A 23943-nucleotide genomic window follows, 5' to 3' on the forward strand; every position below is an offset into this window, starting at 1 on the left:
AATCAGGTTCCTTTAACTGTTTTTGTAGATTTCTGTAAGGCTTTTGACGCTGTTGAATACAATACTCTTCTAAGTTGACTAAGCGGGCTTGGATTAGATAGTAGTTGTGTAAAGTGGTTTTCATCGTATTTGCATGGCCGCGCTATCAAAGTTACTTTATCAGACATAATAAGGAGTGGAGTTTGGTGTTAAGCATGGAGTGCCTCAAGGCTCCGTGTCAGGACCTCTACTTTATCTTATTTACGTTAATTTGCTGGCTTCACATGTTGGAGAGGTGGCGCTGACCTCTTTTGCGGACGACACTGCGATAACAGTGATTGATAGTTGTTTGGTGGAGCTTGTACATGAGGCTAACTTAGCATTTGAACGTTTACGCAGTTTTACAGTTGATAGTTCCCTGGCGGTTAACGCATCTAAAACAAATTACATTATTGTTAGTAAAACAGATGGGTTACTTAATAATAATAATAACATATTTTTGGACATTTACCCATTAAACAAGTTTTTGAAATTAGGTATTTTAGGTTAAATTTAGATAATAATATTAGTTGGAAAAAGCATTGTAGTGTTATTGGTGCGAAAATGGCTAGGGGTCTAGGAATTCTGAGACGTGTAAAAAAAAAAACATCTCTATTCAAGATTTTAAAAACCATTTATTTTTCCCTTGTTCATCCTTAAAATAGATTAAATAAAAAAAAGAAGTTTTTTTTAACTGAAAGTAAGGAGCGACATTAAAACTTAAACGAACAGAGATTACTCTGTATATGAAAGGAGCTTTTTCTCCTCAACGCCCCGCTTTTTACGCTAAAGTTTGACTCTTTCTCTTAACTCTACTTTTTAAAACAGTAAAAAACTTTAGGGTAAAGAGTGGGGCGTTGAGGAGGAAAAGCCCCTTTCATATACGGAGTAATTTCTGTTCGTTTTAAGTTTTAATGTCGCTCCTTACTTTCAGTTAAAAAAACTTGTTTTTTTAATTTAATTTCTGGACGTTTTTGAATTAATGCATGTTTTTATCTTGGCTCTCTGCACATAAATAATTAAAGAGAAATTTGCATCCTAATTTTTTTTTGGCTAAATGGCTTTTTCATAGTTTTAATCGGAAGAATCTGAGAAAAAGGGAGCGAGGGAGGAGGCCTAGTTGCCCTTCAATTTTTTGATTACTTAAAAAGGCAACTACAACTTTAGATTTTTTACGAACGTTTTCATTAGTAAGAACATACGTAACTTACGTAACGAACATCTGTATTCGTATGTTTTATTGCGTATATGAGGGGTTCACCCCCTCGTCAATACCTCCCTCTTTACACTAAAGCTTAAATTTTGTCCCAATTCCTTAAGAATGACCCCTGAATCACAAAGGCCTTAGAATAAATAGTTGGAATTACTAGAAATACTTTAGCGTAAAGAGCGAGGTATTACGAGGAGGTAAACCCCTCATATGCGTAATAATTTCTGTTCGTTTTAAGTTTTAATGCTGCTCCTTATTTTCAGTTGAAAAAAAAACTTTTCATAGTTATTTTTTCATTGTTTTTTCTTAAATAATGCTAGAAAATCCTGCTTCCATCATTTCTGTAAAGGTAGTTATGACCTATTAATGAGCAAACTACGGTCAATAGTGACCAAAAATTTAAAGAATGGGTTTTGAAAAAAAAATGTCTGATTAAACAAAAAAAAATCATTTAAAAATTATACAGGAATAACGATTATTCTTTAGGTTTGCCTTAATAGTAAAAACTAATTGTGAAAACACATTTATGAGAATCTTGAAAAGGAGCTTGAAAGTCCTCAACAATGGGGGTGGATCGAAATAAAAGTGCGCCATTGGGTTTACCATGGAAAAACCTTATACCGAAGGCTTCGATATCCATCCCCCCCCCCTTCCTATTTTAAAAATTAGAAAGATCACTTTTTGTATGGATTGCTGTGATGTATGCCATTTTTCTTTCTTTTTCTTAATAATGACTCTTCACCCTCCCTGAAATTGGAATCTGTTCATACGTGTCTAAAACAACTGCACGGTTATTTCAGTATTTGCTCCTCTGTTACAATTTGCTTCTTAAAATGAATAATGATCCTCCAAAGGCATTGACGGGGCTTAGGGTGTTGAATTGATTTTCAGTTGTTGTTTCTTTTAAAGGGACAGGTCTTAATCCTCTCGCTTAACGTTTGTTAAGCGAGGATAAAGAGGATAAACGTTTGTTAAGCGAGGATAGCAGAGGATAAAAATTTGTCCCAATCAAGATTTGAACCTTGATGTCACGGCTAAATCAAAGGGTTATCAACTGCTACTTGCTCCCTATTACAGATTTCTTTTTTTTTCTGCTTTATGTGTTCAAATTGTGGAGTTGCCTTATATGGATTTAATCTATTTTTAGCGTGCATTCGAATTTGCATATTTTATTGCTGCTCTTAAGTATGTATTTTCTGTTTCTTCTGCAGGCCTCCAAGAAAGTCAATGCTGTTTTCTGCGGTTATTGGGTCAGGTTTACAGATCTTCTGGATGGTTATCATTACCTTATGTAAGTCATTTTTAAAGATAGTATATTACTTCGTGGGACGTGAAGTTAAATACAACTCTTTAGGCGGATAAATTTAGTTGATGAAGTTAACAGCTTGATTAAGTTTATTTAGTTTTTTCTGACAGTCATGTCAAAAAAAAATTCATAGATTTGACAAACATTTTTTTATATTTATATTCTTTTTTTGCGCAAAGTTCTATTATGGTGTTTGTGTGATTTTTGTTGCAAAAAGATATGATCTTAAAATAACCGATATATAAGGAAAACGAAAAAAATATGGGATAATTTTGGGGTTCATTCCGGGTGAGCCTCCTCGCCGTTCTGATCCTATCTCTGTGGATGTGTCCATTTTTGCTATTCTTTATTTTAAATTAAAATTATTCTCATTTTTATTGCTGAAAAGTAGATTTTATGGTTCTTAGAAACGAATTCCGAAGAATACAATGGTTATACAACCTTGGGGGGGGGGTCGCCTTAGGAGACGCCCCGAAACATTACTGCTCAGTCCTTGATACAAGCCTATGCAATATACGAACCGTGGGCTATGTGTTTATAGCAATCTTATTGATACCCTTGAAGTTTTAATGAATTAAAATAAGGTTGCGGTAAATTGAGTTTTCTTATTTTTTTTTTTTTTTTTTTTAAGTCTCAAATTAACTAATCGAAATTTTAATCGCCTGAAAATAATGCCATAGTGAAAAGTAAAGTACCCCATTAGAATCACCATGGCCGACAACCTCTTAACCAGGGGTTTTCAGTCCCAATTTAAAAACACTCCACGATTTTTATCCAGATTTTGAGGAAATATGCTTATACAATCTTGGAGGGGTAACCTTGGCAGGTGCCCCAAAACATTCCTGCACAGTCCTTGATACAAGCTTATGCAATATACGGACCCTGGGTATACATAATGTTGCGGTAAATTGAGTTTTCTTTTGTTTTTTTGTTTTATTAAGTCTCGAATTAGCTGCTTGAAAATTTAATCACCTGAAAATGATGCCAAACTGAAAAGTAAAGTGCAGTATTACAATCACCATGGTCGACAACCTCTTAACCAGGGGTTTTCAGCCCTAATTTGAAAACTCGAGACAGTCATATTTTTGATTTTACATGTATCTCTAATTGTTTATTTTTTCACCTTTGCTTTTCATGGAAGGGATGGTCGTAGCAATTTGGATTAAGCTGATTCGATCTTCAGATCTGGATTCTAGGGCTCTCTTTTTTTTTTATCAAGTTCAAAATCGACGCCCAGCCCCTATAATATCCTTGTGCCCCTTTCATGGACTTAACCAGGCGTTCTTGTCAAAACAGAGACACATTTTCTTGTCTACACTCCAGGATTTTCATCCAGATTTTTTGTGGAAATAGCCTTCGAGAAGTCTTTTTTTCTTGTACTATTTCTCATAATTTGGTTTCCTCAATTTTTAAACAGTAAGCTGAGTTTTCAGTAAGGGAGAAGTGCAAGAGGGGACAGGTAGATTCAACTTCATGAGTAACTCCCTGCTGATTCGCGTGCAGAAATATATTTTGAAGGATCTTTTTCTATGAAAATTCAAGGACGAAATTGTTGCATGTCTCAAAGGTGTGTGTTCAAAGTTACGTGCCCATTCCCGTTCAGTGTTACTCAGAGCTGTGCAGACTTGTACTTGTTTCATGTTCTAACGTTTGAAGTTTCTGGCGACTAGCCAAATCGTCCCACATCGTTATAGATGTACAGTGGTCGTTGATTCCAACTTACAGACAGTGGATTAATCATGGCTCCAATTTTAGGGAATATAATTAGTGGTAATATTATTAGAACTCCTGGACACTCAAAAATACTTTTTTTGTTTGAGGGTATGGTCTGAACCCTAACAACACCAATGTCATAGAAGAACTGTGAAAACTCCCAGCTTATAACTGCCCCTAAAAAATATTGCCTTTTTCTTCATAAGTGGACTGTGACTCAAAATACAATACTAGCTTTGTCAGTACTCGTAATTAGTATTTAATTTCACCATGAATCGGGGTAAGGGGGTAGTTTTCTCCATGCATAACCTTTTTCCTATTTTCCAGAATTTAAATTATGTTCTATATTTTGATTTGTGTATATATTTTATTCAATTATGTTTTTAAGATTACTGTAAATTGTTGTTTTGTTTTATTTGTTGAAGCATTTTGCTAATTCGTTTGTGTATTTCATATTCTCGATTTTAGGGAAATGATGAATAGAGTGTTTTTCGCTACCTAAATGTTAGCCCGTTCAAAAAAGAAAAGTTAGTATGGTTTTACTTATAATTAAGAAAAATTATCAAGAGTCAATCGTAAAAAAAACAAAAATATTTAGTAAAGTTAAAAAACATTTTTTCGTTAAAAAACGATATTTTTTTTATACAAATGTCCCAAATATGTAGACTATGTCAGAGTACTAAGAATCGAATTACTCGTAAATTATAATATAATCATAGTTAAAAAAAATTATATTTAACTATAATTTAGTGTCATAATTCTAATCTAATGAAATAAGTTGAATAATTAGTGAAAAATAATCTTCAGCCTTGGTCCTTATTTGTGTTCATGTGATTTTACGGAAAAAAGGACTTTTTTGGGTTTGTCAAAAAATTTACCAAACTTCTTCTTCAGATTACACAGCTACCCTATTTTGAAAGATTAATCCAATAGTAAAGTAAAGATGCATAGGAACAGAAACTTTCCCTTCTTTAAGTTTACCCTGTTAAACATCTGAAATTAATTTTATATTTTTTTCTTGATATATTTTTTTTTTTTATCATTCATCCATAGTTTAAGTTGTTTTGGGTAGACAGGATAAAACATAGTTTGTCTCCTTTCAACAATATTCAGTACCCCTTTCTTCATCTCCAACAAAGATTCCTTTCATCCCAATTCCCGAGCCGTGAGACAAAACATAGTGTCCTTACCAAATTGTGTATAAAATTTACCCCCCCCCCTAGATAGAACTTTCAACTTCATGCTGTCTCTATATCGAAGTCGACTGGATCGACTATAACAAATTGATTGCACGTTATCTTTATAATGAAGTTGGCCGCAATGACTGTAAGAAATTGACTGATTGTTGTCTCGGAAATGAAGTTGACTGCGTCGACTATAAAAAATCGACTGCGTGTTGTCTGTATAATGAAGTTGACTGCATCGACTATAATAAACCGATTCTATGTTGTCTCTGTAATGAAGTTGATTGTATCGACTATAAGAAATCCACTAAATATTATCTGTATAACGAATTAAATAAAAAACTAGTTTTTTCAACTGAAAGTAAGGAGCGACATTAAAACTTAAAACGAGCAGAAATTATTCCGTATATAAAAGGGGCTGTCCCCTTCTTAATGTCCCGCTCTTTACGCTAAAGTTTGACTCTTTGTCACAGTTCTACTCTTTAAAACAATAGAAATCTTGAGCGTCAAGGGCGGGACGTTGAGGAGGGGACAACCCCTTTCATAAACGGAATAATCTCTGTTCGTTTTAACTTTTTAATGTCGCTCCTTACTTTCAGTTGAACAACTTTTTTTTTATTTAATTTCTTAACGTTTTTGGCTAAATGGCTTTCTCATAGTCTTGATCGGACGATTTTGATAAAAAAGGGTTGGGGGAGGAGGCTTAGTTACCCTCCAGTTTTCGGTTACTTAAAAATGCAACTAGAACTTTTTGTTTTTTACGAACATTTTTATTAATAATAAATATATGTAACTTACGAATTAACTTACGTAACGAACTTTTATATTTGTATATTTGTATTACGTATACTAGGGGGTTCGCCCTTTCGTCAATACCTCATTCTTTAGACTAAGGCTTGAATTTTGTCCCAATTCTTTAAGAATGACCCTGAATCACAAAGGCCATAGAATAAATAATTGAAATTATTAAAAATACTTTAGTGTAAAGAGTGAGATATTGAGGAGGAGACGAACGCTCTTATATACGTAATTATATCTATTTGTTTTAAGTTTTAACGCTGCTCCTTACTTCCAGTTGAAAAAACTTTTATTTATTTATTTTCTCATTGTTTTTTTAAAATAATGCTAGAAAATCCTCCGCCCCCTTCATGGAAATACTCTTTCCTCATGATAAATTCTTCTATGGAAAAATCCGATATGATCGTCCCTGGAAAAAAAACGCATCCGTGATCTGTCTTCTCGCAAAAATACAGAATTCCACTTTTTTGTAGATAGGAGCTTGAAACTTCTACAGTAGGGTTCTCTGATACGCTGAATCTGATGGTGTGATTTTGTTAAGATTCTATGACTTTTAGGGGGCGTTTCCCCTATTTTCTAAAATAAGGGAAATTGTCTCAGGCTCGTAAATTTTGATGGGTTAGACTAAACTTGATGAAACTTATATATTTAAAACCAGTAAAAAATAAAATTCTTTTTATGTAACTCTTGGTATCAAAATTCAGTTCTATAGTTTTTGAATTGAAAAGGGAATAGTTGTGGGAAAAGTCAAGTCATGGCCAATTGTAGAAAAAGCCAAGACAGATTGTCCAATTAAATGGGCATCAAGTTCAAGGTTAATTTTACCCCTTTGATTGCTGTTGTTACTGTCTCCCACTTATGCTACACCTCTCATGCATGTCACTCCACAATGCCGAACTAGAGTCAACCTGTTGAGGTTCTACCTTGCCTTTTCGCAATTATAATTGCCAAATTGACAATTATAATTGAAAATTTTCGATTATAACTGACGAAGGCAACTCTTTTTTTGTTGTTGTTTTTATGTTCAATTTGTAAGTGCCTACTTTCATCTTTCAGTTTTTGCTGTTCTTGGCATGTTATCACCAGCGTCAAGAGGAGCATTGATGAGCGCTGCCATATTTTTGTATGTCTTCATGGGTCTTGTTGCTGGCTATCATTCTGGAAGGCTTTTTAAGACTATTCGTGGGGTAAAATGGAAAAAAGCGGCTCTTTTGGTAAATTTACTTCACGTAATCCACTTGCAGAAGCAGACTGTTTTCATCTAATCACTCTAGAGCTTAAACGTCATCCGGGTTGAAATCTCACCGATACTCTAACTTGAAATTTGAAATCTCACCGACATTCTAATTTATTAGATAGAATATCTTATATTTATTTTATTCATCTGGGTTGAAATCTGGGCTTAAAGGTTATCTGGGCTGAAATCTCACCGACACTCTAATTTGGGTTTTGAAATCTCACCGACACTGTAATTTATTAGATAGAATATCTTTAAATTTATTTTATTTTTATGTAATCCAATAGCAAAAGCAGACTGTTTTTATATAATACCTCTAGAGCTTAAAATCCTCTGAAATCCGTAGGTAAGGTCTCTGAGACCCAGATATGGGCCCCAATCTCTACTTCTTTTTTTTTACAATAAAATTCGTGAATTAGATGTTGTCAAAATGGAAAATCTTCTACATTTTGTTTCTTTAACGTTTAGGCCAGAGATTTCTAACCCTATTCCTCGCTCTCGGCCGACCTGGCTGTGGCATTCATAAAAGTGAATGTGGATGCACCCTAATGCACAAATTATGTAGTCGAAGTATCACATTTTGTAAGATGAAACTGTTTATAAGTTGAATTTTTGTGGACTTTCCTGGTACTATGTATATATGGTTTTATTAATTAAAAGAAAATTCCACAAAAAAGGTCTTTCAAAGAAAAATAAAGAGCTCCATTAATCAGAAAATGAGCAGAAATCAAGTTAAGTAACCTTTCAAGGATAAAATTACCACAAATCATTATCTATTAATTAATGGAACTCAAAACAAACAGAAATTACAATAAAATTCCGAGATAAACTCGAAACGAACCAAAATTAACATGAGTAGGGCTGAAAACCCCCATGTCTTTCCAAGGCCGGAATATAATTTGCACTTTACTGAACAAACAAACAAATGGTCATGGATTGCCAGTTTAATTTACGTATACTGATATTTATTCCTTAAAAGTTAATAATTTTGTATCTACTAAAGTAAAAAGAGGGAAAACATTTAAAATGTATTTTGTTTTTAATAAAGTGCAAATTATTTTCCGGTCTTGAAAAGGAATGGGGGTTATCAGTCCTACTCATTAATTTTTGCTCGTTTGAGTTTACTTAACTTTATTTTTGGTCATTTTGGCTTAATGGAGATCTTTATTTTTCTTTGAAAAACTTGTTGTGTGGGAAAAATTTTTTAAATTAATTTCTCTTCGTCTTTTATTGACACAGTTTTTTCATAAAAAAAAAAATATATATTTTGAGTTCTTTTTTTCTTTAAGAATCTATGCTCTAGCTTTCTGTTTGTATTTTGGAGAAACTTTTTCAACAATTTTTAATCCTGACACAAATTGTATTTTGTAAATTAATTTTATACCTTTTCAAGCTTATCTAAAAAACAAAACGTAATATCATTTTCAAAAGATTATATCTATGTTAGCTGACCACCCGTATAAACTTACACTCTTTTTATTTATTTAAATTGTAAGATCTGAAGTAGTAATAGTATTAGCGTTCTCCTTTTAAGCATTATTTGAGAGTTCCAATTTAATGCCCAAATCAATTTTTGAGATATGCTCTTTTGACAATTTGCTTGCACATCAATATTGTAGATGGAATAGTTGTAGTAACATTCGTGGTATGCAAATAGTACCTTTTTGATCATCTCACTTTTCATTTCCGGAAAGTTTCAAATTAATATACTGAGTCATTCCTGAATTACATCCTTTATACGCATAACGTTTTTTGATTTGATTCAACCCCTCGACGTTCTCTGAAAGGCCCACCTGAATGCTCTTCGTCTTCTTGGATAGTATATTTCAAACGTGCATACTTTTCTACATAGCATATATTATATGTAACCATGAATAATTGATAACTAACTGACAGCCCTTGCCCCGAGGACTGTGGGGAAGTTGACATCCCCAAAGACATAATTACAGGATCTTTTAACAATGCTGAACAAAGTAGATATAACTTTAAAATATAATTTAGTAGATATTACTCTTAAAATTTCGATAGATGTTTTGGGAAATGATAGGCTTCGGGGGGGGGGGCTGATTGCCCTCTTGTCACTTTTGACTCTTAAAAAGGGCACTGAAACTTCCAACGTCCAATCAAACGAGCCTCATCCGATCCAAAATTTATAAGACATCTGTTCCGTAAAAACCGTATATGCCTCGGGCATAACTTACAAACCCTGTATTGTTATATGCTCTTTGGACTATTGATAACAAAATGGCTGTCTCAGAGTTTCGATCGAATGGATTTGGGGGAAAGAGGACCTCAGGGAGGAGAGGGGTAATTTTCTTTCATCACGTTCGACTCAAAAGCGAACTAGAACTATACATTTCCAATCGAATGAACCTCATCTAAAGTCTGCGCGACCACCCCTTCCATAAAAACCTTGTATGCCCCCCGGGGCATTAACCCCAGACTCTAGGGGTTTGTTTCAACCCCAAAGACCATGTTATGTCATCTTCGGACTATTTGTGAACAAATGGCTATCTCAAAATTTCTATCGGGTGTGTTGGAGAAAATACGACGTGGTTGGGAGAGTGTAGTTGTCTTCCGATCACTTTGACTTTTAAAAATGGCACTAAAAATTCTTATTTCCAATCCAATGAGCCCATCTGAAGTTTATACGACGACCATTCTTTCCATAAAAACTTGTTCCATACATGCCCTCGGGGTATAACTTACTGCCCTTGTCCTGGGGCTATGGGGGAAGTTCTCATCCTCAAAGACACAATTTCCGTACCTTTCAACTACACTGAACAAAGTGGGTCAGAATTGTAAATGAATGTGCTTAGGGAAATGATTGGCAGGGGGGTTTGTTGCCCTCCTATCACTTTCGACTATCAAAGAGGGCACTAGGCCATCTTAAAATTTATATCAGATGCATATCAGGAAAAAAGACGTATGTGGGGGGGGGTACCTGCCCTCTGATCACTTTGACTCTTAAAATGGGGACTAGAGCCTTTGATTGCCAATCCAAGGAGCTCCCACTGATGTTTATACGACTACCCATTCTAGAAAAACCTTACACGCCCCCAGGCCATAACTTACATCCCTTTCCCTGAAGGCTTTGGGAAGGTTGTCATTCTCAAAAACATAATTTTCAAGCCTTTCAACTTGGTTGAATAGAATGGTTATCTCAAAATTTTGATTGGATGTGTTTGGTGAAATGATTGATGTAAGGAGGGGGGCTGGTTGCCCTCTAGCAATTTTCGGCTATTAAAATGGGAACTAGAGCTTGTAATTTCTAATCAAATGAGTCCCTTTTGAAATGTTTATGATAGCGCTTTCTATACAAACTGCCCTGCTCTAAAAAAATAAATAATTAAAAAATACATTGTGCCCGCATCGCTCTTTATTTAGCCAGCACTATTGCGCTGCCTAAATAGAGGCAGTGATACTTCGGTTTTTCTTTGTAAGAAGAACAGAAGAAATGGTTCCTAATTGGTTTTTGGACCTAAAACATACATCTATTTGTATAACATTAAAAGAAATATCTTCACTTTTGTGCTTTATGAATATTTATGCATGGTTGTGAGGGGCTTGACTTTTCTGCCGGTCCTGCAAATAGCGTCCTGCCTTGACGTTGGTGAATTTTTAAATTGACGTAGTAAATTTGGTGTTTATGAAGTTGCCTCAAATCATTTTGAACTTTTCCTCCAATCTCCTTCCCTTTTTAAAATAAATCCATTGGACAATTTGTGTTCTGTCTTTTTCTAGATAGTTCTAATGTCCAAAAGCTTGATCTAGAAGAGAGCTCCATTTTTTTTTTTTTTTTTTTTTTTTTTTTTTTTTTTTTTTTTTTTTTTTTTTTTTTTTTTTTTTTTTTTTTTTTTTTACTATTATTATTATTCTTCATGAAGAAATAAACTTGAAATGTTGTATGTACTGTAAGGTGACAGTAAACTAAAGTCATAATTATAACGGACTACTAATTGTTATGACTAAAATTGTAATAAATTTTTTAGAGTAATTTGATTTTAACTCTTTAAAATAATTTTAATTTAAATAGTTTCAAAATTTCAAAAGAAATTAGCTCACTTTTTTGTCATAAAAAAAAGTTTTTTTATATAAAGTTTTTATTTAAAAACACAAAAAGTTTTTTTAGTGTCTTAAGTTTGTTGATGCTTTACTATTTGTAATGTTTTGGACATTCTTATAATATCTTAATTTTTAGTGTATTTTTAGTAATTGACTAAATCCTTGACTAGTAATTGATATTATCCTTGATCGTTTTTCTTATTTGACTAGTTATTGACAAGTAAATTGACTAGTAATTGACTATTATCCTTGATCGTTTTTCTTATTTTACTAGTAATTGACTAGTTATTGAGTAGTAAATTGACTAGTAATTGACTATTATCCTTGATTGTTTTTCTTATTTGATAAATGTGTTAACTATGCTTTTTTCTTTCAGACTGGCACCTTGTACCCTGGTATTGTCTTTGTTACGAATTTTATTTTGAACTTTTTTGTTCTTGGAAAACATTCTAGCAGTGCAGTTCCATTCAGCACCATGATATCTCTTCTGTTACTCTGGTTAGGGGTATCACTACCCTTAGTAATGATTGGCTATTATTTTGGATATAGGAAACGTCCATATGAACATCCTGTTCGAACGAATCAAATCCCTCGTCAAATACCCGAGCAACCATGGTATATGCGACCCTTTGTATGGTAAGTTTTCTTTTGTGCCAAAAATTCATTGAATCATTGATGACTGTATTTATTTTCGGCATTGGGCCAAAAGCCAAACTCAGTGTTTTACTGAAGGCGTATTTCAGACACCTTTAATAATGGAGCTATAATGTTGCAACCGACAAATTGCCCTCCCGTGTACATATCTTACTTTAATATGTAAATAACCGATTTTTTTGCTTATTTTCTTAGATGAGTTTATGAGCCAAAGAAATATCTTTTTTTCAGAGGGGAGGGGGGTACAGTAAACTTAAAAAATCGTTATTTTTTGTCATTAAACAAATAGGGCCTCGAGCCAAATTCTGGCTGCCTCTGAAGTTATGAATTAGGATTATGGGGTTGCAGACAGCTCTTGCTACGGTGCAACAGCGGCCAACTGACAAATTGTCTTTGGACTGCATTGGGGTACACAGCGTAGTCCTGATCTTCAGGACTACGCAGCCAGATTTTCACATGGACCAATTTAAAAGTCAAAGTAATATTTTTTAATTTTTGGGTAGAGACACTCGGCGGAGTCTTACCCACCAGTAGGGATATAGTACATGATTAAGTTTGTAGCAGTCATAAAAGAATATTAAGTTCATGGACTTGTTTATGGAGTTGACATATAGGCTAAAAACAAATAAATTAAGCATTGAATACCCGATTATGAGGCATCAATAGAAGTGGACCGGGCTGACTCTAACAGAAGTTCTACAAATGATTTCTCATGTCCATTAATCTTTTTTGGACTACCCGACAATGAAATAGTAATCTGATTAGTTGCAGTATTTACTGTGGTTGTCGCTCTGGTTAAATTTCATATTGTTTTGACTTGGCTGGATCAAACTTCGCCTTGTCAATCATGCTGCAGTTGAAACGTGCTGGAATAGCAGAATCGTAAAATCCTGTAGTTTAAAATGATTTTTAATCAGTGAAGAGGTAAGGTAAGTCTCCCAGATCTGGCGTAAAGTTTTCACAAGTCCTTCTTTTCGTAAGATGTCACCTGGGTGTGCTCGTTGTCAGTTCACGAGCTTCTACTCATAGGGTGATTTTCAGTTCTTGAAAATAACCCTGTCAAGTGGCTGCAGAACATGGGATGCATGGGCTGGCAGCTTGAGGATAGTAACTTTCTTTTCTGAAACGAGCTCCAAAAGTGCCAAGAATAAATGGGAGCACTTCAAGAATAGGAAGTGCTTTTTCTTTCACCTGAGGAAGGAAAATATCTTTAAACCAGCTATAGAAGAGGTAGGCTCTCTTCCATCCTTTCTAAGTAGCTGAAAAATATGCATCTGGATGGTCTTTGATGGGTATTCATAAACTTAAAGTGGGTTTCCCTGGGAAGATTACCAATAGTGACAGTTTCTCATCGGCTGCATCAATAAATGCAGGAACAGATATGTTATCACATTGCCACCAATTACCCATTGCCACCAATTTGCCGCTTTGCTGGTGATTCTTTTGCACCAGCGATTTTAAAGCTGTCAGGATCGCAACAAAACAAGGTTTCGTCCAAGTTTTATCAATATTCTGGTTTTTCTAAGATGTCAAGCTCTTCTTTTTAGCAGGTCCTTGAATGATCAAATATCCTAGAATGATGAAAGGGTCTTCTTATTACACAGCCTTCAGGGTTTTCAAGTCGCTCTGGTTCCCTAAGTGAGCTGTTGTTTCCTTTCCTAAACTTAAACCACCAGTTTTCACCTGGCCGATTATTTATGAAATGAATACTGATTTTGTTGATCACTGATATATTTTTTCACTTCGTCTAGGAATTGTTGTTTGGTAAGCCAACTGCCCCACTTTTTCTTGACATTCAGCGAATTTACCATCCCCAATTATGTTGAGCAGTTCCAGAGGTTTTCCGAGAGTAACAACAGGAAAGTTGGGGAAATCTCTTTGCTTTTTTGTCTGATCAATTAGTATATTGTAAATTATGTATATTATGCATTTTTAACCTTCTAAATAGTTGACAGATATACTGAAATTTAGGCTTGAATTACTTAAACCTAGCCACTTGTATTCCAACCGCCTGTGTCGGAGTTTACCCCGTACGGGGTAAGCCCGACTTGTCGGATTTACCCCAAACTTGGGTTTTTCTGGGGTAAGTCTGCCACCCCTTGTTTCTCCTGACTGCTTTGAAAATAAAATACTAATAAATAACATTAGTTACTTAAAATATTCCACTAACTTATCAGCTATTTAAAATCAATTTATTATATCTTTGTTTTCCTTTACTATTACTTAAAATTTGCTATTTACCTCGTGGGCAACAAAAGTGTCCTCGAAATTTTGAAATTGCTTTGTTACAAAAGGAATTGAAAATGGCGGGAATATTGAACAATGTTTTAACCCTGTGTCCGATTTACCCAAGTTCATCCTAATTACTTTTGAAAAACTTCATCGTCACATGGATTTTTATGAGTTTTCTCTCTTTGTAGTTTTTTACGTTGCTCACATAATTGATGCATTCTTCATCCGTTTTTTTTATATTTTCTTCATATTCATCTTTCATATTTCTTCATCCGTTTTTTTCTTCATATTCGTGTTTTTATATAGCGCGTTTTAATGCGGTGTTTTGTTAAAGATGGCTCCATAAAACTAGTAATGGAAACAGCCCCTGACTATCACGTATTTGATAAATTGCTGTGTTTTTCATAGAAAAAAATGTGTGTATTATTACCAAGACTGACTAATCGAAACTTGACGAATTTTCTGCAGAAAAACTTTGTTTAAGTGTAAACTGGACCAAGACTAGAATATTGCCTGTGGACAAGACACCATGTAGCCCCATGACATCTATAGAAGTATGTGGCCAAGATGTTGAGATAGTCAAGCAGTTCACCTACCTTAGTTCAATTGTCTGCTCAAACGGAAATCTAGATGCAGAGATATCAGCAAGTGTGGTAAAGGCGAACGCCGTTTTCGGCCGGCTGCTGAGACCAATATCCCACAAACCCCAGATCAGCCGTCTCACGAAAGCTCGTATCTACTCTGCCTCGGTAGCAAATGTTGTGTTGTACTTGTCAGAGACTTGGCCTTTGATGAAGATGATGAAGATAGATGCTGTCCAGACGAAACACCTCCGCAAAATTGAGCACGTTAGGTGGCTCGAAAAAAGTACGGAACACAGATATCCTCCGTTTTTTAAATTGACACCCCTGTCCGAACAGCTTGAGTCCCGCTCGCTGCGTTGATACTATCATTTACTTTGCCTACCCACTGAAACACCTGCCCGACTTACATTCGACTTCGATCAAACTGCAAACGGCTTGAAACGCCCCAGAGGAAGACCACGTACAAGATGGGAGGATATCTTCCGCGATCGAATCACAGCGTTGGGAGTTGACCCCAGCGAAGCTCCTACCCATGCCCAGAACAGGCCACTCTGGAGACGACTAACAGCGCTGACGTCTGGTTTCCTCTATGTTGGCGTCGCTGCCGAGCAAGAGCTTTAAGTGACTAATTGAAGCTTGCTTGCAATTTTCTGTTGAAGAATTTGTTGCCAGGGTCGTTTGAAATTAGGGCTTTAAATTAATTCTTTATTTGACTATGCCTAGTAGTGCGAATTATCAGTAATAAATTAATTACAATGCAAGTAACTTTAAAAAATTCCAAGTGTATGGATTTGTCAAATAGAGATTGTTCCTGACGCACAAGCTAAATCCTTCGAATAACAGGAAGACCCATCAATAGGCTGTAGATAGTTCCAGAACGGATAAAATCTGTTAAACTAATTGTGGTTAGAGTGATTATCGCGTCAGACTTGAAATCCTAAGGTTAGGGGCTACAGTCCTGGTCTTTCTGGTTATTTGGTTTGGAACTGGGGTCATTGGGGTGACTCTATAAGCTCAGCCAGAGTCGACCCAGCTCTAAATGGGTAAATGGAGATATTTGGGAGAAAAACACGGGAAGCATCTGACGATTTGCCCCCCCCCCCCCCACCCACGTATTGCATTCTCAGTCGAAGGTGTCGAATTAGGAGATTGGTACCTGCGCATTACGACCATGGTCAGCATGTGAAAAGTGTTGTTTTTTCCTACCTAAAATAGGCAGAATCAATGATTGGGTCGAATGAGAAGGTACATCATAGGAAAAAGTTTGGAAGATCGTTGTATCAGATTAAAATCAATGACGGAGTAGTCAAAGGCCCACTTTTGGCCTCTAAGTATTGAGATTCATTATCTTACTATGATCTCGACTCAATAAAGGTTCAGTGTGCCTACATTTCGGCAAAAAATTTGGTGTTGAAAGGTGCGGAGGAGGGGATTTTAGGTATCGGAACGACCTTTGGTCTGATCTGGGCCTCCAATAATACATGTTTAGGTTCTAACAAAGAAATAAATATAAAAGAAATAATAATTATAAAAGAAATAATGAATGTATAAGAAATGCATAGACAAACGGGTCTATGGCCAATAATTGAAAGCGAAGAGAAACAGCAAAAATTCAACGAATATTTTGCCCATATATAACCAGGCGTCTTCAGCGTAAAACAATAAAAAAAGAAACTAAAACTAAAAAATTTATCTAAAAAATATATATAAGTAAAATATACTAACATAAAATATATAATATACATTTACTTACATTTACAATGTGCAGCTGCCTTCATCAAACCACCTTCATCGTGGTGAAAATTGGTCGGTTGGTAGTCGGTATTTCTTTTTTGACATTGCTAGTACGGCGTAAAAATGAGGGTCTGCCGGCAATTTTTGGAATAAAAAACTCTTGGTTTTTTTATCCCTTTCTGTTTAAAACAACTTTACGTGGATATTAGCTGTATCGAGTCATTAGTAATTGACACAATTAATTAGCAAATAGTAATGACCAATTCTTTCTTTGGCTCATTTTTTTCTAAATGTTGTTGCTAGGGAAAAATTATTTATTGGTAGCACCCTCCATATTTTTCCTAGTATTGGGGTAAAAAAAAATGTCATACCATAACTTAGATTTTCTACTTGGGGAGAATATAGACTATATAGCAAATTAAAAAGCAGAAAGGGTGGATATTTGTTTCTGGTATGTAGTTTCAACATCAAAAGCAAATTTTCATTGATATCGCTATGCAGCCTGTGCATACTTCCATGCATGCTTTGCCTGTCCAAGAAACTAATTATGACACTTACCTAGGAGAAGTAGTTACGGGTTTTTACCTTTGAACAAGATTATTGATTGACCTTTATATTGTTGATAGACCTACTGTTGTATCTCTTGAGCAAAAATGCATGAATAATATTATAACAACCGCATAACAGAAATCTAATAATTTAATGCTAAAGCAGTAAATATATTTAGTTGTTTTTAATGTGAAGAAATGTATGTCTTGAGTCAATTTTTAGCAACATTTCTAAAAAAAGATTTTTAAGAGTAGTGGAGAATGATTTTGAACTTAAAACGAAATGAAAATTTTATTGACTCAATTTTACAAAATATATTGGTCCTACACCTGACCAGAAGCATGTGATGGCTATTCGCCAGAATTCAAAATTGAGCTTCATTGGATTCATACGTACTCTCTTCTGATGATGAAATTTAATCCGTTTTCTTGTTCATCGGTAAAAAGTAGTGAAAAGTTAATCGACAATAAGTTAATCGGCATCTGGGATCAAAACTGGCTTTGTATTGCTAATGTGATATCAGTCCACTGTAACACTGTAGACTAACTGACGTAGTTTATGTATGATTAATTTTTACTATTTGTGATATTGTACCCAGAAGAGAAATAGAGAGGCTTCTAGTTAAAAAATCTTGTGACCCAAGAATTTTTTTTATTTTTACTGGCTTCAAGTTTCTCACCTGAAAAAAAAATCAGGTTTTAAAAAGACCAGGGTATTTGTCTCTCGAGAAAAAGTATTTTCAGCTAATGTGTCAACTAAACTTTCAACTAAACAGAATTGTTGTAAAGTAATTTCTCTTGTTCTCTTTCTTATTGCTTTCGTTGTGCATCTTTTTATCTTTGTATTTGCTTTTTCCTGATCTAAATAACCCTTACTTGTGAACTTTTGGGTTAAATAGGGTAAAACATTTATGTTAAATACAAATATTTGTAGATATAAGCTTGACAGACGCTGCACATACCTAGTATACTCCAACGCTGCAAATAATGTTAAAACGGAGACAAAAGCCGCCTTAAACTTACTCTGACACAAAACAGAAAAGATAACACAGGATTACAGAAAAATCAGAGGCAACGTACCACACAAATAATCATGATCAATAATATAAAAAGAAATTATTATTAACAGACTTAATAGAGTTGCTATTATTTTTAATAGAAGTGTTATGAACAGATACCCTGCCTGGATTTCATTTTTCAAGGCCAAAATTTGCTCCCAACTAGGATCGCCAGTGCAGAAGCAAATCGTTGACAACTCCGCCAGTCTTCTCATGGTAGTCCTATTCAGGGCTAAGGATGAGATCTCATTGTAGTTAATATTGCGGTTAATGATGTGCTGGCTTATTACATCAGCCCATCAGATGCGTGGCCACCCTCAAGGACGTGGCTAATAGAATAGAACATTTTTGTATTGTCTTCTAACACAAATAATTACAGATAAGCTTCACAGATAGTGTGCTTGCCTAGTTGCATACTTCAACGTGTCAAGTAATATGAAAACAGAGACAAGAGTTGGCTTAACTTATTGGACTAGAAAAATTAAGACAGAACTATTTGCAATGAACACAAATTTCGAATGGAAATTCCTATTATCTCGCAAAGAAAATGAATGTGTCAGCAACCTTGAATGTTGCAGCCATATTGTGGGTGACGCGAGTTAGTATTACGACGGAACTGAATAAAATTGGATGGTGCTGTTATCTCTTTTGTTCTGAGAAAAACTTGAGTTTCTATCAAGAATGCCGGGTAGTACCATATATTTGTAGTATCAAAAGTAGTACCATAAATTTTGTTTGCAATGGAAATTGTTCAGATTTTTCTTTATGAGCATTTTGAATATCTTCTTGTGTCTAAAGGGTAGCCATCGCCTTTTTATTGCTGTGTGGAAGGAGATATAACAGCAATATTCAATTCATTTTTTTTTCGAAACTTAGGTTTGTGTTACAATTGACTTAAATATTGATTAATTAGTAATCGAGTGACGAAATAAAACTCCAATTGTAATGTTCTATTTTTTTTAAATAGGTTTTGATTTATCACAATGAAACGATGAAGAGATTTTGAGACAAGTTGGAGGTGCACCTTTTGCTTCTGCCAAAGGGTGCAAATTTTGACGGTTTTTTCCCCTATTCAGAGATTTGGTGCTTAGATATTGAGACTAACCCAAACAAACAGTATGTTAATAGGAGTACGTATTAGAAGTTTGTATTCAAGTAGGTTTCTTCTCTAATGACTTTCGTCAGTTGTGTTTCAATCGCTCACCGATTCGCTCTACCAAAATATTTCGGCTGGCTTCAAATTTTTCCTATGGATACTGCTGAAGACCTCTTAGTAGGTTCATAGCTAATTTTGAAGAAAATTTTGAGAAATACCTATGGCCTATGGCAGAATGAAATGAAGAAGCGACTATCGCAGGATTGTTTTTTTTATGGCACTTGGTATTAACCAAGTGAAATATAGCAATCGCAAATTCTGTCGGTCTGTCTGTCTGTCGGTCCCGGTTTTGCTACTTTAGGCACTTCTAGGTAAGCTAGGACGATGAAATTTGGCAAGCGTATCAGGAACCGGACCAAATTAAATTAGAAATAGTCGTTTTTCCGATTTGACCATCTGGGGGGGAGTGGGGGCCGGTTAATTCGGAAAAAAAGACAAAATGAAGTATTTTTAACTTATGAGCGGGTGATGGGATCTTAATGAAATTTGATGTTTGGAATGATATTGTGTCTCAGAGCTCTTATTTTAAATCCTGACCAGATCTGATGACATTGGGGGGAGTTGGAGGGGTGGAGGGGGAAAACCTAAAATCTTGGAAAACGCTTAGACTGGAGGGATCGGGATGAAACTTTATGGGGAAAATAAGCAGAAGTCCTAGATACGTGATTGACATAACCGGAACCAATTTGCTCTGTTTCGGGCGCTGGAGGGGGGGGGTTAATTCTGAAAAATTAGAAAAAATAAGGTATTTTTAACTTACGAAGGAGTGATCGATCTTAATGAAATTTAAAGTTTGGAAGGATATCGTGTCTCAGAGCTCTTATCTTAAATCTCGAACAGATCTGGTGACATCGGGGGGGGGGAGTTGGGAGGGGGAAACCTAAAACTTGGAAAACACTTAGAGTGGAGGGATCGGGATGAAACTTGGTGGGAAAAATAAACACAAGTCCTAGACACATGATTGACATAACCATAACGGATCCGCTCTCTTTGGGGTAGTTGGGGGTGGGGTAATTCTGAAAATTAGAAAAAATGAGGTATTTTTAACTTACGAACGGGTGATCGGATCTCAATGAAATTTGATATTTAGAAGGATATCGTGCATCAGAGCTCTTATTTTAAATCCCGAACAGATCTGGTGACATTGGGGGCGGAGTTGGGAGGGGGAAACCTAAAACTTGGAAAACACTTAAGTGTGGAGGGATCGGGATGAAACTTGGTGGGAAAATTAGCACAATTCCTAGATACATGATTGACATAACCAGAATGGATCCGCTCTCTTTGGGGTAGTTGGGGGGGGGGGGTAATTCTGAAGAATTAGAAAAAAGAGGACCGGATCTCAAAGAAATTTGATATTTAGAAGGATGTCGTGTCTCAGAGCTCTTGTTTTAAATCTCGAACAGATCTGGTGACATTGGGGGGAGAGTTGGGAGGGGGAAACTTAAAACTTGGAAAACACTTAGAGTGGAGGAATCGGGATGAAACTTGGTGGGAAAAATAAATACAAGTCCTAGATACATGATTGACATAATCAGAACGGATCCGCTGTCTTTAGGGTAGTTTGGGGGGGGGGGTTAATTTTGAAAAATTAGAACAAATGAGGTATTTTCAACTTACGAACGGGCTATCGGATCTCAATGAAATTTGATATTTAGAAGGATATCGTGTCTCAAAGCTCTTATTTTAAGTCCCGACCGGATCTGGTGACTTTGTGGGGAGTTTGTGGTGGAGGAGTCTAAAATCATGGAAAATGTTTAGATTGGAGAAATCGGGATGAAACTTGATGGGAAAAATAAGCAGAAGTCTTAGATACGTGATTTACATAATTGGAACGGATCTGCTCTATTGGGGGGGGGGGGGGGTAATTCTGAAAAATTAGAAAAAATTACGTATTTTTAACTTACGAAGGAGTGATCAGATCTTCATGAAACTTCATATGTAGAAGGACCTCGTAACTCAGATCTCTTCTTTTAAATTTCCAGCGTCATTGGGGTGGGGGCGGTTGTGTGGGGACCGGAAATCTTAGAAAATACTTAAAGCGGAGAAATCAGGATGAAACTGGATGGGAAGAATAAAAACCTGTCTAAGATACGTGACTGACATAACCGGACCGGATCTGCTGTCTTTGGTGGATTTGGGGGGGGGGGGCTAATTTGGAAAAATGAGGTATTTGTAACTTACGAAAGTTACAAGTGACCAGATCTTAATGAAATTTTACATTTAGAAGAATCTTGTGCTTTAAAGCTCTAATTTTGAATTCCGACCAGATCCTGTGACATTGGGGGTTGCTGGAGGGGGAAACCAGAATTCTTGGAAAAAGTGAAAATTGGGATGTTTTTATCTTACGAATAGGTGATCGGATCTTAATGCAATTTGAAATTTAGAAGGAATTCATGTATTAGAGCTTTCATTTCAAATCCCGACCAGATCGTTTGACACTAGGGGGGAGTAGGAGGGGGAAATCTTGGAAAACACTTGGAGTGGAGGAATCGGGATGAAGCTGGTGGATAGAATAAGCAAATGTCCTTGATACGTGATTGACGTAACTGTACTGGATTTGCTCTCTTTGGGGGAGTTGGGAGGAGGGGTTCAGTGATTTGGCGAGTTTGGTGCTTCTGGACGTGCTAGGACGATGAAAATTGGTAGGCGTGTCAGGGAGCTGTACAAATTGATTGATAAAGTCGTTTTCCCAGATTCGACCATCTGGGGGGCTAAAGGGAAAGGAAAAATTAGAAAAAATGAGGTTTTTATAACTTACGAGTGGGTGATCGGATCTTAATGAATTTTGATATTTAGAAGGACATCGTGACTCAGAGCTTTTATTTTAAATCTTAACCGGCATTAGGCCTCTTATTTTCCTTTCAAATCAATGTATTGATTCTTAGAATTTTGTTAGAGCTCATACCATATGAGCTCTTGGCTCTTAGCTCTTCTCGCCTTGTCACAAATGCCATATGAGCTCTTAGCTCTTGTTTTTTTTTTAATGGGGTCTCCCGTTTAGAGATTTGATGCTTGGAGATTGAGACTTACTCAGACAAAATATATTTTAACTGGGGTACATATTTGAAGTCGAAATAAACTTTTTCTCTTGTGGTTTTCAACACCTGTGTTCTCATCGTTCTCACGCTCAACCTAAACATTTTGGCCGCTGCAAATTTGTCAAACCCATAAACACCTGCTGGAGAACTGTTACCTAGCATCATAGCTAGTTACAAGAAAAATTCTAAAGTACAGTTTTCCTTTTCCTTGCTTCAGGCTAAAATAAAATGTAGAAGGGACTTCCGTAAGTTTGTACTTGTGTTATTTATTTCTGTCAGAGATGCCGCGCTCTTAGCGCTTTTACCAAAACAAAATTTATTTTTGTTGGAGTTCATATTTACACCTTAGATTTACTTTTTTTCTAGTTCACTGCTGGCTGGAGTTCTGCCGTTTGGTTTCATGTTTATTGAATTGTTTTTCATCTTCTCAGCACTATATGAAAATCAGTTCTATTACCTTTTTGGTTTCCTTTTCCTCATTTTCATCATATTGATTATATCAGTGTCGCAGATCTCAATTGTAATGGTCTACTTTCAACTCTGTTCTGAGGTAAGTTTTTCTAGTTTTAATTACGACTGCTTTAAACGGCCTACATTAAACATCACCAACATTATGTTGAATGGCTCTAAGCCGGCCGCTAAGGGCAAAACGTAGAGGTGATAGGGAAAGTGATACGAAGGAAAACTCGAGTTGTTCTTTGAAAAAAAAAACAACTGATGGAAATATTGATGAAGAATTGTTGCAGTTCGTTTCATCTACTGTTCTTTACTTTTTCTTTCTATTAGCTTTCTATTTATATTGGCTTTCTATTTCTATTTTCTATAAAACAGCTGATGGAAATATTGATGAAAAATTGTTGCAGTTCGTTTTATCCACTGTTCTTTACTTTGGCTTTCTATTAGCTTTCTATTTAGGTTGGCTTTCTATTTCTATTTTCTATAAAACAACTGATGGAAATATTGATGAAGAATTGTTGCAGTTCGTTTTATCTACTGTTCTCTACTTTGGCTTTCTATTTGACCATAGATAAAAATAAAATAGTTTCAAACAAACATAAATAATTATATATATTTCAGAATAGGTTTTATATTTTGGACAGGCCTGAAACTGCTGGGGAAAAGAAATATTGAGTCCGTTGTTTTGCATATTAAACTCATTCTAACTATTTTGTAATCAGTAAAAAGTAGTTTAGACACAAAATTATGTTTTTGTTCTGCTAAAGTTAAATGTCTTATCTAAAGAAACTTGAACTATTAATTAAAATACAGATTTTTAGTAAAATGAAAATAGGCTAAATTCAAGCATGATTTAATGTGTCTATTTCTTCAGCGTAATCTTACCTTATCAATAGCGATAACATTTAATGATTCCTAATGAGTCCGTAATAAATCAGAATAGTTTTCCTCT

The 23943-nt window shown here is 35.4% G+C and overlaps 1 protein-coding gene across 1 annotated transcript in view; it reads left to right on the plus strand.

Moving 5' to 3' along the window:
* LOC136027940 (transmembrane 9 superfamily member 4-like) overlaps positions 1 to 23943 on the plus strand; it is a 68259-nt gene that overhangs the window by 37799 nt on the left and 6517 nt on the right. Inside the window, exons 7-10 of the mRNA XM_065705409.1 lie at positions 2440 to 2519; positions 7286 to 7443; positions 11908 to 12167; positions 22902 to 23085. Coding sequence (XP_065561481.1) covers positions 2440 to 2519; positions 7286 to 7443; positions 11908 to 12167; positions 22902 to 23085 — 682 coding nt within the window. The remainder of the gene's footprint in view (positions 1 to 2439; positions 2520 to 7285; positions 7444 to 11907; positions 12168 to 22901; positions 23086 to 23943) is intronic.

The sequence above is a fragment of the Artemia franciscana genome, chromosome 6 (genome assembly GCF_032884065.1).
Source record: "Artemia franciscana chromosome 6, ASM3288406v1, whole genome shotgun sequence".
Classification (NCBI taxonomy): Eukaryota; Metazoa; Arthropoda; class Branchiopoda; order Anostraca; family Artemiidae; genus Artemia; species Artemia franciscana.